General features: G+C 42.6%; 1 protein-coding gene across 1 annotated transcript in view; it reads right to left on the reverse strand.

Moving 5' to 3' along the window:
* unc13c (unc-13 homolog C (C. elegans)) overlaps positions 1 to 17,923 on the reverse strand; it is a gene marked incomplete at both ends in the record, with an annotated part of 262,328 nt that overhangs the window by 129,655 nt on the left and 114,750 nt on the right. Inside the window, 2 exons of the mRNA XM_080729663.1 lie at positions 4,153 to 4,281; positions 10,551 to 10,640. Of these exons, the coding sequence (XP_080585789.1) occupies positions 4,153 to 4,281; positions 10,551 to 10,640 (219 nt within the window). The remainder of the gene's footprint in view (positions 1 to 4,152; positions 4,282 to 10,550; positions 10,641 to 17,923) is intronic.

Raw genomic sequence — 17,923 nt, forward strand, 5'->3', positions numbered from 1 at the left:
CAAATTCCTAAAAGCTACGGGGGCGAGTCAGGGTGAGTCGGAGCCACAGCTTCTGTGGAGCAGTAGTAAGTAGCTAAGTATAGTTGTTACTGTTGGGCAGAAACCTCTTATCTCAATATGTTAACTTTTTGTGTTTTTTTCATTAAGTAACGCCTATACTTGATCACACTACAGCGTCACACAAAAGCATCAAAAGTAGCAGATCCAAAAAGGCTCGAAACGCTTGCTATTTTTTAATCCTGAAAAGTACGTTTTGGACATATGAGGTTTCAACCCGACAGAGGCGAAACACAAACTGCGTGCTGCAGAGATCTTCCTTCTGAAAGCAACCTACAGCACACCAGGCCAAGCAGGGTATTTGGCATCGGCAGCATTTTCCCGCAGGGAAAACGCAAAGGATTTGAGGCGTATGTAGATAATACTCGGGCAAGCATGGTTGAACCACAACCATGCATGCATGTTTATGTGCATTGACGCATGCCCGTGCGTGCCTGTGACTCCCACCCAACTACCTCCACAACACACTATTCAAAACTCAATTGCCTCTATTCATCTGTCAACTCACGCGCTTATACATTTCCATAATGTGTATACATGAGGGTGCATGTGAGCATGTCCGTGGATGCATAGATGCAGAGTGTTTCCACTGGGTGAGTCCTTGTCATCATCATCATCAATATCCTTTCACTTAAACTGCTCTCGCATCCCAACACACGTGTTCCACCGCTCCCATCTTTCCTGACGCATTTGCAGTGGTGGAAATTAACCACAGTAAGTATGTCGTTGCTGTCGGGCAGAAACCTCTCGTCTCCATATTTAATATGTACTCTGTAAAGTACTGTGCTTAAGATGTGTTGAAATTAAAAAGAAAATACGTTTTTCACACTTTTAGGGTATACCCACGGCCATAATGAGGACATAATCATTAAATGCCTTTTTTTAAAGAAATCGATTGTTGTATATTCTGAAGATGATGTCCACTTGTCTGTCCACACTGTGCTTTTAAACTTAATCAGCACACTCAATTGTCTATCTGAAAACATTTAAGGTTAGAAATAAGCACTTGTACATCTGCTATTTATTTTTAAATATTAAAAAAAGAAGAATCTTAAGTTGAATAATGTTGAATTAAGAAAAAGTTTGAGAACTACTGAATTAGAAGGCATTTGTAGAATCGGCCTCAGGTCTTAATGGGTTAAGAACTAAAATCGGTCTACTTCTTCTCCCTCCATACATTTTCCCAGACCACCACCGCACATTTAAAATCCAGCTCCGTTGCTGCCAGGAGATTTAAGGCGAGTGGTTAAGCTGAATAACCCCAGCCCATCTTAAGCCCAGGGATGGAGAACGCTCTGTTATGTAAGTCACTGCTGGTCACGGCCGCCGGGGATGTTGTCACTGTCAGCCTGGCCTGACCCCGTCAAGTCCAGTGACACCAACGCTCTCCATCCACTCAGGGGGTCCTGAATGTCATACGTCTGCCAATGTCACAGGTACTGTACTGTACTGTATATACCTGGCAGGTATGAATATAATAATGATCAGTTCACTGCGGGTTGCTCCCGTGGGGGTGGTGTTAGGTGGAAAGTACATAAAAAAGTATTGTATTTCAGTACACTTTTGAGTATTTCCCCTTTTTTGAAACTTTACATTTCTACCCCACTAGAGGCAAATATTGTACTATTTACTCCACTACAATTATTGTCTCCGCCAAGCCAAAGGTGTGGCCGACACTATGTTTTGCCCCATGTCCGTCCGTCCGTCCGTCTGTCCATCCATCCATCCGTGTAAGATAATCTCCAACACCGGGTACAGATAATCTCTAACACCACTGGACCGATCGGCGTGAAACTTTGCACACACACTACAGAGGCCAAGGAAGAACTGCATTTTTCACATCTGCCTTTATAGAGCCACCAGGAGACTGATTTTGTAGATCAGCTATTTTTGAAAACGGTAGTAGTTTCAATTTAGGTACTGTAATTACATTTTGATGCCAATTTGTTTGTCCTTTTATCAAGTACAGGTAATTCTTTTTTAATACAGGCCTTTTTACTTTGACGTTGTAAAATTGCTTACTTTTGCTTTAGTAAAACAAAAATCAGAGTAGTTCTTCTTCTGGCTACCTTGCAGTTAGGAATCTAATAACGATCAGTTGGAATGAGGTTTGCTTGGGTGGGGTGTGGTGGAGTGGTGGTGGTGGTGGGGGTGGTGTGGGGGCGGGGAATGCTGATGGAGAGGCAGGCTGGGACGGACGGACGGACGGGGCTGCAGTGGACGGCGGGGGGACGTTAATTAGCGAGAGCATCTATCTCTCCGGCCAGTTAATTGCTTACAGCCCCTCAGGCTGTTTAAACAGAGGAAGCTTATTATTCAACTTTTGTGAGCGGATCGCAGCACTGCTACGACCAGGGGCGTCACACCAAATTCTGGGCCCTGGGTACAAGGATTCACTGCGGGCCCCCCATGAATGTTAACTATTGAAAAATAGCAGATATACAAGCTCACAGCGCGGCACCGAGTGCCGCGCTGTGAGCTTGTAGATCTACTATTTTTGAAAAAATCGTGAAAATGTTTGCAATAAACCTATGTCAAGGACCCCCAAGATGATATGTATTTGGCCACGGACCCCGATCTCAAAATATTTAGTTCCAGGGACCCCCAGAAGCAACATTTGAGTTAGAAATCTTCGCTTAAAAAATACATATATTAAAAGACACATTTTCACAAGTTTTCAAAAATAGCAGATCTACAAGCTCGCAGCGCGGCACTCGGTGCCGCGCTGTGAGCATGTATATCTGCTATTTTTCAATAGATAAAGTTACTAGGGCCCCTCCACCTTGGGCCCCAGTAACTCAGTCCCACTTTCCTACCCCTTGTGACGCCCCTGGCTACGACCTGAGAAAGACATTAGCATCCCCCCCCCCTCCTCCCCCGCGCGGCGGCCATTCTCCGTTGCGGAGGAGCTCTGTGAATAATCTGTGGGGCTGCGTGACTGTGTGTGCTTGCAAAAAAACATAATGACTGTGTAATTATGTGTTGTTTTGTTGTTGTTGTTGTTGTTCTGAGTGGGATTGTGAGCGTGCAGTACAGCTCTCGGTGGGCACTGAGGGAGAGACACGCCCCTGGCATTCTATGGTGGTTCATTCTATTCTGTTCTTCATTTGGTATGCTGTGCACACACTCTTGCATGATTAGAAAAACTTTCTTACAGAACACCAAAAAAATAAGAAAGACACTCACAGAGGATACAAAGAATGAAGGAGACAGACGTGTGCAGCAATATTATTACGTCCCATGATTGTTTTCCATGACTTTCAACACAAAGTTACAGGAGGACATTGTAATGCAAACCAAGTGGCCAGCATGAAACAAAGCAAGTTGACTTTCAAACAGGAAACTATGGTTGCGTCAAGCGCGATTATCGACGATTGTTATTACAGAACATGCGTTAACCAATTCAGCCCTGTGTTATGCACGGGCCATTTGAAAATAGCACACACATTGTGAGCTTTGTTGATCAGCTATTTTTGAAAAGCTATGACACATTTCAGAAAGATTTGAGTACTTCTACGTTGATACTGCAAGTATATCGTCTCTGTCAGGATAAAGAAAAAAGAACATAAAAAAGAACAGATCTACAAGTGCCTTGTTTCGAGCTTGCGGATCTGCTACTTTTAATGCTTTTGTGGGACGCTGCCGGGAGTTTATTTACGAAAGAACACAAAAAACTAGTTAAAATACGGAGATAAGAGGTTTCTGCCCGACAGCGACGATATTTTCAAGTATAATGCTGAATACAGGCCTTTTTAGCTGTAACAGACCTGAGCAGGGACGTGCAGAGAATCTTAGAGAGGCAGGGGCTGAAATTTCGAAAAGGTTTTTTTGGTGAAAATACTGTATCGAAAATAGCCGACCTCCTCTGCAATTTTCGGTACATGATACGACACTGAACTAAGCATAATCAATTTCTTTTTTCAATTTCTTTCGCCATAGTAAAACTGAATTCATGGTCTGGAGAGGGCACTTTTTACAGACGGATAAAAGGGCAGGGGCTCAAGCCCCCTTTGATGTCTGTGTGTGCACGTGCCTGGACCTGAGTACTTGTTCGGTCACTGTGGAACAGCAGTGAATGACAGACAGCTTGTTTACCTGGTCCAGCAGAGAGTTGTAGAGTTCATGGCAGTTGTCAAAAATGTATTTATAGGTGGAGTCCAGACACGCTCTCACACAGTCCTTGACCACCATACTGGCTCTGGGAGGGCTCTGCAGCTCTTGTACCTGGACACACACACACACACGCGCACGCACACACGTGCACACGCACACGCACACGCACACACACACACACACACACACACACACACACACACACACGTTTGTATATTACTGTAGGACGACAATTTTATTTCATTTTGAAAACCTTTTTTTGTCAAATTATTTTTTTGTTAATATGTGAACGGTCACAGCTTGACCGTATCTCTGTCATTCTCTAACGCCTGACACTGTGGTTCCCCTGACACATCACTGTGACATCACATGTGACATCAGTTTGATGTCAGGGGAACCACTCTCAACAGAATAGGTTTGCCGCTCTGACATCACCCTCTGGCTTCACTGTGATGTCACACTAACAGAATCCCTTCTATGCCCATATATGGAGTTCCCTGATATCATCAATATTAAGCCCATATCTAACAGGACTTCATATGGGAATGCTCATATATGGAGGCCACATCGGCCACATACCACACTAACAGAATCCATATGGCCAAGGCAGATGGCCAAGACAGCCCATATCTGTGTGGCAGGTTCTACACACAGGGATCTCCATGTATGGGCATGAAAGGGTATGATGTCAGATGTCATAGACATCATAGGACTTTCACATAACGAATAACTGAGTAAGCATGTTTGGGCTCTCACAGCATATCTCAATATACAGTACATGGATCTCCATTTATGGGTACCAGGGGTCTCCATATATGGGTAACTCGTCCGATGTACATCACTGGCCAGGTGGCCAAGAATTTGAAGAATACTGTACCTAACACAGAAATTAGCTGAGCTACTAGTTCACAATGTTTTGCACTGTAACACGTTGTAACCCGTCTCTCCCCCCATTTCTTGTCAGTCTACTGTCCTATCAATAAAGGTATAAAAGCCCCAAAACAAATCTTAAAAAAAAGAAGGAGAAAAAAAAGAAACAAACAAACACATTCTTGTACAGTCTTATATGCCCCTCACTAGTATAGTTATACAAGTACAGACACACACACACACACACACACACACACACACACACACACACACACACACACACACACACACACACACACACACACACACACACACACACACACACACACACACACACACACACACACACACACACACACACAGTCGATGTACTGCAGCACATTAAAACTGTGTAAAGCATTAACACCCGAAGACACTCAATCAAAAACATTTGCATCAAACGCACTCGGAAGAGCACCATCCACTCCCTTAAACTAACATTTGTGTGCCAAATCCACCGCCTGAGAGCTTTCCTTAACTCCACGCGTCTGAAATATTCATATTAAAACTGATCCGCCATCTTACTACCACCTCGTGGAAACGCAGCCTTCTCTTGCATCTATTATGTACACACATGTAGCCTTGCTCAAGTATTTCCACACATTTTACGGCATATTACTACGGCGTGGTACATATATGAGCGACCCCATAGCAGTGAGCGGTGCGGTGCATAATTATGCACGGGTGTAACGGGGCAAAGGGGAAAGCGCTGGTAATGCAAAGTGACGGCTTTCATTCCTAGGCTCACAGCTGACATCTTAGCTACGCCTCAGTGCTCTGGTTCCTACGCGTCACGTGCACTATCCCTCTCTCTCCTCTGGAAGAGAGAGAGAGAGAGAGAGAGAGAGAGAGAGAGAGAGAGAGAGGAGATAACAACGCCCAGAGTCTCGCCTATACCCACCAGGGACGTGCAGAGAATGTTAGAGAGGCAGGGGCTGAAATTACTAAAAGGGTCTTTTGGTGAAAAATCTAAAATAGCAGGCCGGAGGTCGGCTATTTTCGATGCTTGATTTCTACACAGAGAGGGCAATTCCTTCAACATGAGATTGCATTCAAGTTCAGGAGAGTATGGACAAGGCAATTCTCTTGAATGCCACCTTCAGCTATGGCATGGAAAGAGGGCATTTGGATTTCTTTCACCATAGTAAAAACTGCATTCATGGTCTGGGGAGGGCACTTTTGTATTGATGGATAAAAGGGAAGGGGCTCAAGCCCCCTTTGATGTCTATGTGTGTGCACGTGCCTGATACCCACTGCGAGGAAGGAGGAGACTGAGGAGGAGAAGAAAGCGAGAAGGAGCACAGAGTGCAGTGAAAGGGCATTTAAAATGCACATACTGTACATACTGTACATACTGTACATACATGCATGTCGTTACTGGCAGGCACAAACCTCTTAAAGGGATAGTCTACCCAAAAAATAATTACATATTTTCTAACGATCCCTATGGAGACACAAAGCGTTTCCTCTGTGTCTCCATAGGGAACCACTGCTGGTCATCAGATTATTGGCTTAGGAATGCGAGAAAAACTAAAAAATATCAACGGATTCAAGTCAATTTCTTTTTTTAAGTGTGCCTTAAGTGTGCCTGCCATGCAAAGCAATGGCAAAACACTTATTGTAATCCGCCATACTTAATGATAATCACGCCACAAATTTGGAGCCGTAATAACTGCCGCACAATTTACGCCACCGCCGCAATATATACATCAAAACGTGCGGCTCGGCCGGGAATGGTGTGCTATTACTTTTCTTTCCGATCCGCGTTACCATTGCGACGTAATTCGCAAAAAACGACGCCAAAAAACCCCATTCACTTAGAATGGGGGAAATTTCGGCACGTAATAACTGCCGCACGATTTACGCCACCCCCGCAATATATACATCAAAATGTGCGGCTCGGCCGGGAATGGTGTGCTATTACTTTTCTTTCCGATCCGCGATACGATTGCGATGTAATTCGCAAAAAACGACGCCCAAAAACCCCATTGACTTAGAATGGGGGACTCTGAAAAAAAACTAGAAACTTTGGCGCCACATAACTCTGCCATACTTTTGCCTAGCAACGTGATTTAAACTTTAAAATGCACACACAACTTTGGTCTTTTTCCAGCCAATAGGGATGAGCTGTAATTGATTAAGCCCCGCCCCCACTATAACAGGAAGTGCCCTTTGCCAAACAGGAAGTGCCTCTACATCTCATGAACCGTTTATCGTACAGACTCGCGGCTGGTGTCATAATTTTTTTTTCTCAATTTTTTTTTTTCTCAAAATTTTTTTTTCTCAATTTTTTTTTCTCAAATTTTTTTTTTCTCAAATTTTTTTTTCTCAAATTTTTTTTTCTCAAATTTTTTTTTCTCAATTTCTTTTTTCAAATTTTTTTTTCTCAATTTTTTTTCTCAATTTTTTTTTTCTCAAAAAAATGTTTTTTTCTAAAAAAAATTTTTTTTCTAAAAAAATTTTTTTCTCAAAAATTTTTTTCTCAAAATTTTTTTTTCTCAATTTTTTTTTTCTCAAATTTTTTTTTCTCAAATTTTTTTTTTCTCAATTTTTTTTTTCTCAACATTTTTTTCTCAAACATTTTTTTTCTCAAAAATTTTTTTTCTCAATTTTTTTTTTCTCAAATTTTTTTTCTCAATTTTTTTTCCTCAACATTTTTTTTCTCAAAATTCTTTTTTCTCAAAAAGTTTTTTTTTCTCAATTTTTTTTCTCTCAATTTCTTTTTTCTCAAAAATTTTTTTTCTCAATTTTTTTTCTCAATTTTTTTTTCCTCAACATTTTTTTTCTCAAAATTCTTTTTTCTCAAAAAGTTTTTTTTTCTCAATTTTTTTTTCTCTCAATTTCTTTTTTCTCAAAAAAATTTTTTCTCAATTTTTTTTTCTCTCACAAGGTTGCACAGACTTAGCGAGCTGCAGGCACACTTAAAATTTCTTAGAAATTTTCTTTTCTAGTTTATAAATATCTTTCATTATTATAGATCAGCGAATCAATTAAGTAATTACGTCTGGGTTTTATGACGTTGGAATTATTTTAAAACTATTCTCACCAAAATAGGGATCAATTATCAATAGATTTATTATGAATTATCTTTTATTTTAATCAATTTGTTTGATTAACCCTTGCACCCATAATGCAGACTTAATGCAGTGTGAACATCCAACACACACAAGCATTATATTACGGGGACAACGGCAGCAAAAACAGCAAACCTCAATAATTCATCAAAATATTGTCTCTGTCGGGTGGAAACCTCATATCTCCAAAAGGAGGATTAAAATAGCAAAAAAATTGCAAAAGTAGCAGATTGTTTTGAGCTTGTAGTTCTGCTACTTTTCATGCTTTTGTTTGATGCTGTAGTATGATCAAGTAGGGTGTTCATTTATGAAAAATCAAACCTCGGTTCGAAGTGAAGCGGTGAACTTTTATTCTATGTGTTCTAGAGTTATGAACTCTGTGATCTATACATCTATACAGTTATGGACTCTGTGATCTATTCATTCTTTATATATATTCTGAATTCTACATTCTTTATATATTCTGAATGAATATATAAAGAATGGAGGGCTGAATTATCATGTGAAGCTTGACCAATCCTCAAAGTATCCATTCATCTGACCGGGAGGGACAATACACACATATTCTGGACGTACAGGACAGATAAGGCCTATTCATTCTAAACTGAAATGGCCATATATGGACATGGGACACACATTTTGCTTTTTGAAAAAGCCTATTCATTCTGGACTGATATTCTGGACGTACGGGACAGAAAAAACCTGTTCATTCTGGCCTGGAGTGACCATATATGGACATGAGGTGACATACATTGTGTTTTTGAAAAACCCTGTTCATTCTGGACTGAGATCACCATATATGGGTGTGGGACACACAAAGCCACTCATAGGAAGCGGTTTTCACCGCTTCAAAAAGAATTACACAAAAGGTAAACATATGGAGACAGGAGGTTTCTCCCCGACAGCAACGATAAACTCTCACCCAATCAAGAGAATGTGCAACAACAAACGATAATAATTTCCATTTAGTCTACGGACACCGGGGATCATAAACAGGATCAATGTCCATATTTTAAGCGGGGTGTTGAAAGTGACAGAGTTTATTGTGCTTGTGGTGATGGTGTTGGATTGATTTCTTCCAAATGAAAGGTTCCAAACAAAATCCATCTGGGTTCATATGCTTGATATTGATCAAAGGAGAATTTCATGGCCATGACCAGTATTGACCACAGTCAAAACACTCATAAATGATGTCAGTCAGCAGAGGTAGAGAACATCATTGTTGTCCGGCAGAGACCTCTCATCTCCATATTCCAACTTTTTGTGTCTGCCGAGACCTCCATATATGGGCATAAAATGGACGCAGACAGACAGATACAGATATCTCCATATATGGGCATTAATGGACACAGGCAAACAGATGGTCAACACGGGTCCTATGACAACAGGTATAATGGGGTTTGCATTACACAGACTTCGGCACGCGTGTTCCCCGCCGCAGCAGGTAGTGCAGTGCCCGGCTTCGACCCAACCCGATACCCTAAGATTTTTCTAGGTCTTTCACTGCTGGCTTCTCCTACCTGTTAACGCGGGTGCTCATCCAGTTCCCATCGTGCGTGATCGGACACTGCTATGCATCGTGTGTTCGCGTATTCCATCAGCTTCTCAAATCCTTTCAATTGATCAATAAGTTCTCCGTCTGTAAGCCGCGGTGTTTACACAGAAAGTTAACGGGCCAAAATAGAGGACGGACCATCCGCTTCCGGTTTACGGCCTCAATGTTAACCGGTCCGCTCAATAATGTGTCCGTGTAGAAACCGATCCCGGAGCATTAGTTCCGGCCTATTTTAGTTCTGCTTCGATAAATTATTTCTTTTTAATTAAAGCTTATTAAATCTTCGGGTTCCTCGGGCATGGCAGGGAAGGGGTACAAACTAAGGGGTATTTTTCTGGCAGAGGTTGAGTTAAGTATATTTTCATGCCAATATTTTTGTACTTTTACTCAAGTCAAACTTTCAATGTACTAATATATTTTTATATTGGTTTATGACTACTTTTCCACCACTGTCCGTCCGTCCGCCGATCACGTAGGGACTAACGATGCAGGGTGTAAGTACAGACAGACGCTCTTGTGGCGCTCGGCTCTTGTACGTCGAAGTAGGGCTTGAATTTACAGAAGAAAAAAAAAACAACAAGGTTACAGGCTGACAGCAACGACGTGATGCAAAAACGCAAGGACACAGCGGAACTGAGGAACAGGAAGGATAGCTGCTAGTCTTTTATTACTCTCTAATCTGTTGCCAAGAACGATGTGCTGATAATAACTTGCAACACACACACACACACACACACACACACACACACACACACACACACACACACACACACACACACACACACACACACACACACACACACACACACACACACACACACACACACACACACACACACTACCTTCATCCTGAAGAAGGTGATGCTCGTCAGCAGGTCGACGGTGGACTTCAGGTCTTGGAGACGTTCAGGATTTCCTGCTGGGAAATTATCCTGCGAGGGAAAGACAGATCACACACTTATGTTATACAGATGTGCCACTTGAGAATTTCGAACATCATGTCATTGGCAAGACGGTGGATTGTCAGTAATTGTTAGAACATTGACAGTGAAAAAGGAGGGCATTTGTAAAGGTGTTGTTATGTAAATGCTGTTCAGATTCTAGTTTCTAATGAAAAGAAGTGATGAATAGTGTGCCTTTTGTCGAATAGTGCCTTTTGTTTTCATTAACAAAAGAGAAGAATGAGCAGGGCTAAACAGTGAAAAGAACTTTGGAAAACAAGTATTTACAGAAACAAATGCAGGAAAAGTACAGGAAATGCAGACGTTTTGAGTTGGCACATCTGTATGAATACCGTGTTGAATCACACAGATATACAGTACAGTAGAGCTAGTGTATACTTATGTATAGAGACTTGGTGGAAACGGAACAGGATTCAAATTCAAAAGCATCGGACGTAGCAGAGCTCCAAGCGTGTCGCTTCGCGCCGTGTTTTGAGCAGCTACTTTTTTGTGATGCTGTAGTATGATCAAGTAGGGCGTTCATTTAAGAAGAAAAAAAAGATATACCAAAGAGTTAGAATATGGATATATAAGGTTTCTGCCCGACACCGACGATATACTGTCCAGAGAGTTACACAGATACATACTGTACTATAGCAGTGGTTCTCAACCTGTGGGTTGGGACCCCCAGGGGGTTCCCCAGATGACAATATAATAACAATATAACCGTGTTATACAAAATGTAATTGTTATTGCTCGTCAGGGAGGGGGGGACCCCAGTTAAAATGTGATTATCTTGGGGGTCGCGGCCTGAAAAGGTTGAGAACCACGGTACTATACTATGCATAGAGTTGGAGGACAGAGCGGACATATCTGACCGAGAGAGAGCAGCTTTGTCACGGTGACACCACCCCCACCACCACCCCGGCATCACGTCACCCAGCGTCCCCAAAAGACCCTGGAATTGATTAGGGGAGCGACGACGTCCCAGCCATCATAACTAAGTGAGCGTCCGTCTTAATCGTTAAGTGGGGCAAGAGAGCCTGGTCTCCTCCCGCTGATAGAGGCCTCCATTCCAGGGCCATGAAGTCATCAGGCTGCTCAGAGCCGCGTGACGGCCTGGGCATATAAACGCCGACAGGGGCCCGAGGAAAGGCCATCACAGGGCCCTACACATGATATATATATCGTCACTGTCGGTCGGGCAGAAACCTTGTATCTCCAAGTTTCAAATTTGTATGTTTTTTCGCAAAGTAAAGCCCTGCTTCATCATACAAGTAGTGAAAACAGCAGATCTACAAGCACACAACGCCTCGCGGTGCGAGGCGTTGTGTGCTTGTAGATCGGCTGTTCTCACTAGTTTAAATCATTTTTAAAATGATAAATACAAAACGAACAGTTTTGGACATACAAGGTTTCCACCCGACAACGACGATATATATCCCTCTTCTTCTCTCAGCGGACACTCCGGACAGCACACTAATAAAATCACTCTACCTCCCCACCCCCTTCCCTTCTACCACTAACTGTCAACAGCAGAGAGGGGAGCAGAGGAACCTGCAGCACACATGTGGAAAATAGGGCCGTTAAAAATAACAGCCACTGTGTTTGACATCGCTCAACAGGAGAGCTGTATTCTGGGTATTGGTCAGTCGGCACCGGACAGTGTTTGCTTGAGTGCAACGGAGGAGCCGTGGTGGGGGAGGGGAGAGGGGGTTGACTGAGGGTATTTTCACTCTGTCCCCCTGGTATGGACAAGCACTGTCTAGTGCAGGGGTCCTTCAACGTTTTAAGGCCAAGGACCCCTTAGCTGAGAGAGATATTGTATAAATGTGTGATGGAGATCTGTTTCATAGATAGATTCATGGACTTGTTTGACAGCACTGTCCAGCAAGAGCCGCTGATACAAACGACCTACGGCCTGGTCGCGACTTAGGCCACGACTTGGAGGTCGTAGGTCCCGGTTCTGAGGTCGTAGGTCCCGGTTCTGGAGGTTTTGCGCGATCTCGGTCGTAATTCAGCGACCTGGGAAGTCCGCGATCGAAACTCTACTCTTGCTAAGGGAAGGGACGCGAGTTTAGAAACTCTACGCTTGCTAAGGGAAGGAGCGCCGCGATCGAAACTCTACGCTTGCTAAGGGAAGGGACGCGAGTTTAGAAACTCTACGCTTGCTAAGGGAAGGAGCGCTCGTTTTCAACAGCGTCGGCAGGTTAGCTACTCAGTGTCGGCAGGTTAGGGTTAGGGTTAGGGTTAGGGTTAGGGTTAGGGTTAGGGTTAGGGTTAGAGTTGGGGTTAGGGTTAAGGTTAGGGTTAGAGTTAGAGTTGGGGTTAGGGTTAGGGTTAAGGATAGGTTTTGGTGCACCTCGCGCGGTCCAAGTGACTACAATGGAGCGCTTCCTACCTCCGGTTCAGCCAATCACAAGCTTCAAAAGGTTGAATAGCGCTGCTGCTCTAGAATATTCTGCAAAAAGACCTTTTAAATACGACCGCGGACTTCCCAGGTCGCTGAACAACGGCCCGATCGCGCAACAACGGCCCGGGGACGACCGAGGTGGCGCAACCACGGCCGGGGGTCGCGAAACTAGACCGGCCGCGACCTAACAAGTATGTACCGCGAACTACGACCTCCAGAACCGGGACCTACGACCTCCAGGTCGTGGCCTAGGTCGCGACCAGGCCGTAGGTCGTTCGTATCAGCGGCTGTCTCTCGCACTGTCATCAGTCTATGTTGGATTTGTGTTTTTAGTTAACTTGACCTTTCACTCTGTACTTGGTCTGCTCTTTCTTACCTCTACACCAAACCTATTTGCCGGAAATAGCCGATATGCCATTAGCCGATAGCCGATCTGCTATTTTTGGCTAAAGAATAGGGATGCGAGGGTTCAAGTTGTTAATTTATCACAAAGATTTGCCTCCCTGTTGACCCCTGGTCTAGTGCTTTTTCTGCTGAACATGAAAAAACCCAGAAAAAAACAAAAAGAAAGACAAAAAAAGGAGGGGGATTGTGCGACACACATTTAGTTTCCATAACGTTGCACACAATTTAGAGAGATCATCGGCTCGGACTAGTAGCTCTGCATTGGTCTGTATTTTAGCCTTGTATTTTGTCTTCTGTTCTGTCGTGGTCATGACCATGTCCAATAGCAAGAGAGAAGGAGAGAAATTGCAATAGCTGTGGATTTCTTATTTCTTTTCGGCAGAACGTGCTGGTGGTAGGGCTTATATCCATGACATTTTACAACAGATGAATTTAAACATGTGAATGGAAACGATTCTGGCTGATACAGACAAGTGTATCCAACCTTATTATGCTAAATCATTACGATTAGTGGTTCTCAAAAGGACCCCCAAAATGATATGTATTTGGCCACGGACCCCCATCATCTAACAAAGATTTGGCACCAGGGACCTCCAGAAGCAAAGATTTGAGTTCAAATTGTTTGCTTTAAAAATGTATCTATATATATACAGTATATATTGCTGAGGTACTCCCTGGCCCCCCCAAGGACCCCTGGGGGACCCCTGGGGGACCTCGGACCCCATTTTGAGAACTGATGTAATAACAGTGGCCTATAGCACGTGGCAAGTGTAGGCGACACACGGCGGTGCTAGGAGCTTGGATGAGAGTGCTTTTTAAAGCTCATTACTTCAGGCTGAAGCAAGTGGCACTTTGAGGACCTGTTGCAGAGGGCTGCTGAGCCAGCACCCTCCCCCGACAGCAGACATGATTTATCATGATTAGTCAGCTGATAAAGAGTGGCCCACGTCATTTTTTCGCATTTCTCCTAAAACTTAAAAAAAAACTATTCTCAACTTTTGAATGTGCTCCGCTTGGCCAAAAAAAATGCACGGGCCAGCACCTTTCAAAAAAAGTGGCTGCCTTTTTGGTAATTTCTCATCGGTTTTACAGTAAAAATGGCACCGCCTGTTCTTTTTAAGGATGACATGTCATGCCCTAACCGAGAAAAAAAAGGGAGATTTTCTTTTTAATATAAGAGATATCAAGCAAGAGTGAGAGAGTATACAGTGCATGAATTTTATAGCATTGCCTTGTTGAGGAGAACGAGAGTGGATATGGATGGTGGCTTTAGGATTGGTGATTCAAAACCACACAGCCAAGACCACTATCTACTGGGGGCTGGTTTGTCCTTAGACATTATGATTAAGGGGACAGGTGTAATTTAGGAGTGACCGTGTTGTGGCGAACACGAAGGTATGATGCGACGGCAAATAGGGTGTGGAATCATTTAGTTTGCTCTTTTGCTTTTAGTAAGATGTTTTTGTTTCAGTTGGGCTTTTCTTTGGCTTATAAAACATACAGTAACTTTTATCATCAGTGTCTTTTACATGAATTAAATAGTTTTTCATCATCTATTACCTTTTCAGCATTTTTTTTCTTTAATAATGTTATATACTAAGCTTCTTCTCCAGGCTCCAATCTCCTCCAAACACCAGAATGCTCATAATATATCACGACAATATATTTTTTGTATTAGAGGGTAGGAGTTTTATAACAGCTATCACTGGAGACTCTTTATAGAAAACAGCATCGTCAATAGGCCCTTAAATGCCATCTGACTCTTTCAGCTTGTCTCTCTTTATAGCCGTTCATCTCATGCTATCGTATGCACTGTAACTTAGCCCTCACAGAAGCATTTGCCTCTTTATAACATGGATATAGGACCCTCAAAGGCAACCTTGATTTTGTATCATTGTATCTCCACATTTATTTATGTTTTGTTTTTCACTATTTTAGAAACATTTTGAAAGTGAAACCGGTTCGGTCTGTCTCTGGGTTGAAACACAGCCATTACCTGAAAATGTACGGTTTTGGACATACATGGTTTCCACCCGACAGCAACGAATTGTGTTATCTTGTCTTATCTGAATACCACAGAATACTCGTATTCTAAAGAAATATAATCTCTTTCCTTTCCTGAATGGGTTTAGCCAGAATATACAGTATACTGTCTGGCTTGGCCAAGGCCATCAGTGGTACCATCAGTTGGTCGATCTATACACTACATTCAGGTTTGTGTTTCTTTAGTATTTTCTAACAATAGGCCCTCAAATAGTGTTGAATGCCCTGAATGCACCACTAATTCACAAAGACATTTTGAACAACATAGTGTTATATACAGTGACAGAGGAAAAACATGAACTAGACTAAGCCACTAATAACGATATGAACCTTTTAACCTGTGATGTTTTCCAACACTTATCTGATGTTAATGTGTTAATTTGTTTTGCTGTTATTAGTGGGTTTTATGATGATTAAAACAAACTAATTATGATTAGCTGATGCTATTTGACCCAGATGTAGAAGCACTCATCAACAAAACAAAAAAAAAAGTTAATTATATTTCTTTCTAGAATACACCCACATTATTTGTACTGCATTTATGTCTGTATTATTATATTGTTTTCAGTCTGTATGAATCAACTGCACTGTGTCCTTTTGCATTTCAAACATGTAATCCAGAAAACGCAGGGCGGTTAATCCACTGAGCCCGGGCTTTGTGTTTCTAAAATGAGGTTTAACCAATTTGTAGTTTCTTTGTTGAACTTCTATCAGCTGCTGTCTGACTGGCACGAGCAGACCATCCCAACAAGGTCACAGAGGAACGCAGAAAGGGCTTTTCCACTACTGTGCTCTTAGGCTCTCTCTTTTCCAGTTCCGAACCAACTTTTAGGGTTCCAGACCAATTCATTTTCAGTGGAAACTCTCTGAACTGGTTCAATATTAGGCGGGGGAAAAAGAGAGCTGGGTTCAACCCCGGTGGAAAAGGAGCCTTAAGCTGGTTGCTCACTGCTGTGTTTTTCGTTGCGAAATGCGTTTTTCAGGGCAAGGAGAGAGAGAGAGATAGAGAGAGCAAGGGACCGAGTGGTGCGCGAAACGAGCGGCAGTGTGCAAACGTGACTGACATAACGTGAGGTTGATTTTTTTATTCACGCGCTCCGAAATTCACTCCGATATTCGGCCCGAAAAACGCAGCAGTGTGCAACCACCTTTAGTCTCATGTAGCCAGACAACTATTCTACAATCTCTGAATGCTATATATAGTCTGGAACTACATATACCGAAAGCCGAGAAAAGAAGCTGTCATCTGTTCGTCATTTCTGTTCACAAAAATATATTTTAAATTATATTTAAATTTTATTTTAGAACTTCCATTTCTGATTAGCAGCAAGCTATAATATGCTACAATTATTTGGGCTTATACTCGGACGAATTTGCGCGACTGTCAAGAGGAAGCCGAAGCGGGGAGGAGGATGTCATGTCCGCTTTAACCCTAGATAATTTTTAGATAATGTTTTTATGCCCATATATGGAGATCCCTGTCTGCAGAACCAGCCACACAGATATGGGCTGTCTTGGCCATCTGTCTTGGCCATATATGGATTCTGTTAGTGTGGTATGTGGCCGACGTGGCCTCCATATATGTCCTGTTAAATATGGGTTTAATATTGATGACATCAGGGATCTCCATATATGGGCATAAAAGGGATTCTGTTAGTGTGGTTCCCCTGACATCACAGTGATGTCAGAGCGTGATGTCAGAGCGGCAAACCCATAGACCGTAAAAAAGCGTTTTTTAAATACATTTGATGATGCTGAGCACTGATTATAAATAAGCATAATCTATTTATAAATTAAATTCATGGAATCTCTGCCTGGCTGTCTGTCTATGGCTCGCATACTGTCTCATCCAATCGACTTCACACTGTGAAATTGATTGGATGAAATCATCCCACTCCGAATGGGGAATGGCTGTCGCCCTGAAAGGGCACTGCTGCTGCGCTACTTAAAATAAATGACAACCTACCGTAAAATAATTTATGAAAGACTGCCAAAACCCTAAAATGACATACAAGACTCACATGCAACAGAACTTTGTGTAAATTACGTCCAATATAGTTGATTGAATATATAAAGTGTAGCACTAAAAGTACTATCCTCGACCAATAGTTATACCAGACTATACCAGAACATACAAGACTTTTCCCTGAAGCTTTCCCAGGTTCTTATGAACAAGGTTCTCTAAAACAAGGGTCTTCAACAGGGGGTCCGGGACCCCTAGAGGGTCCTCAGAGTTACTACAGGGGGTCCTCCAAATCTTTGTGTGATAGAGCCTTTTTTATATTATCCACTTGAACCCTAGCGTCCATATTCTGAGAACTTTAGCCAAAAATAGCAGATCTACACGCTCACAACGCCTCGCAGCGCGAGGCGTTGTGAGCTTGTAGATCGGCTATTTTCGGCAAAGAGATTT

The sequence above is a fragment of the Nannobrachium achirus genome (genome assembly GCF_963921795.1).
Source record: "Nannobrachium achirus genome assembly, chromosome: 7".
Classification (NCBI taxonomy): Eukaryota; Metazoa; Chordata; class Actinopteri; order Myctophiformes; family Myctophidae; genus Nannobrachium; species Nannobrachium achirus.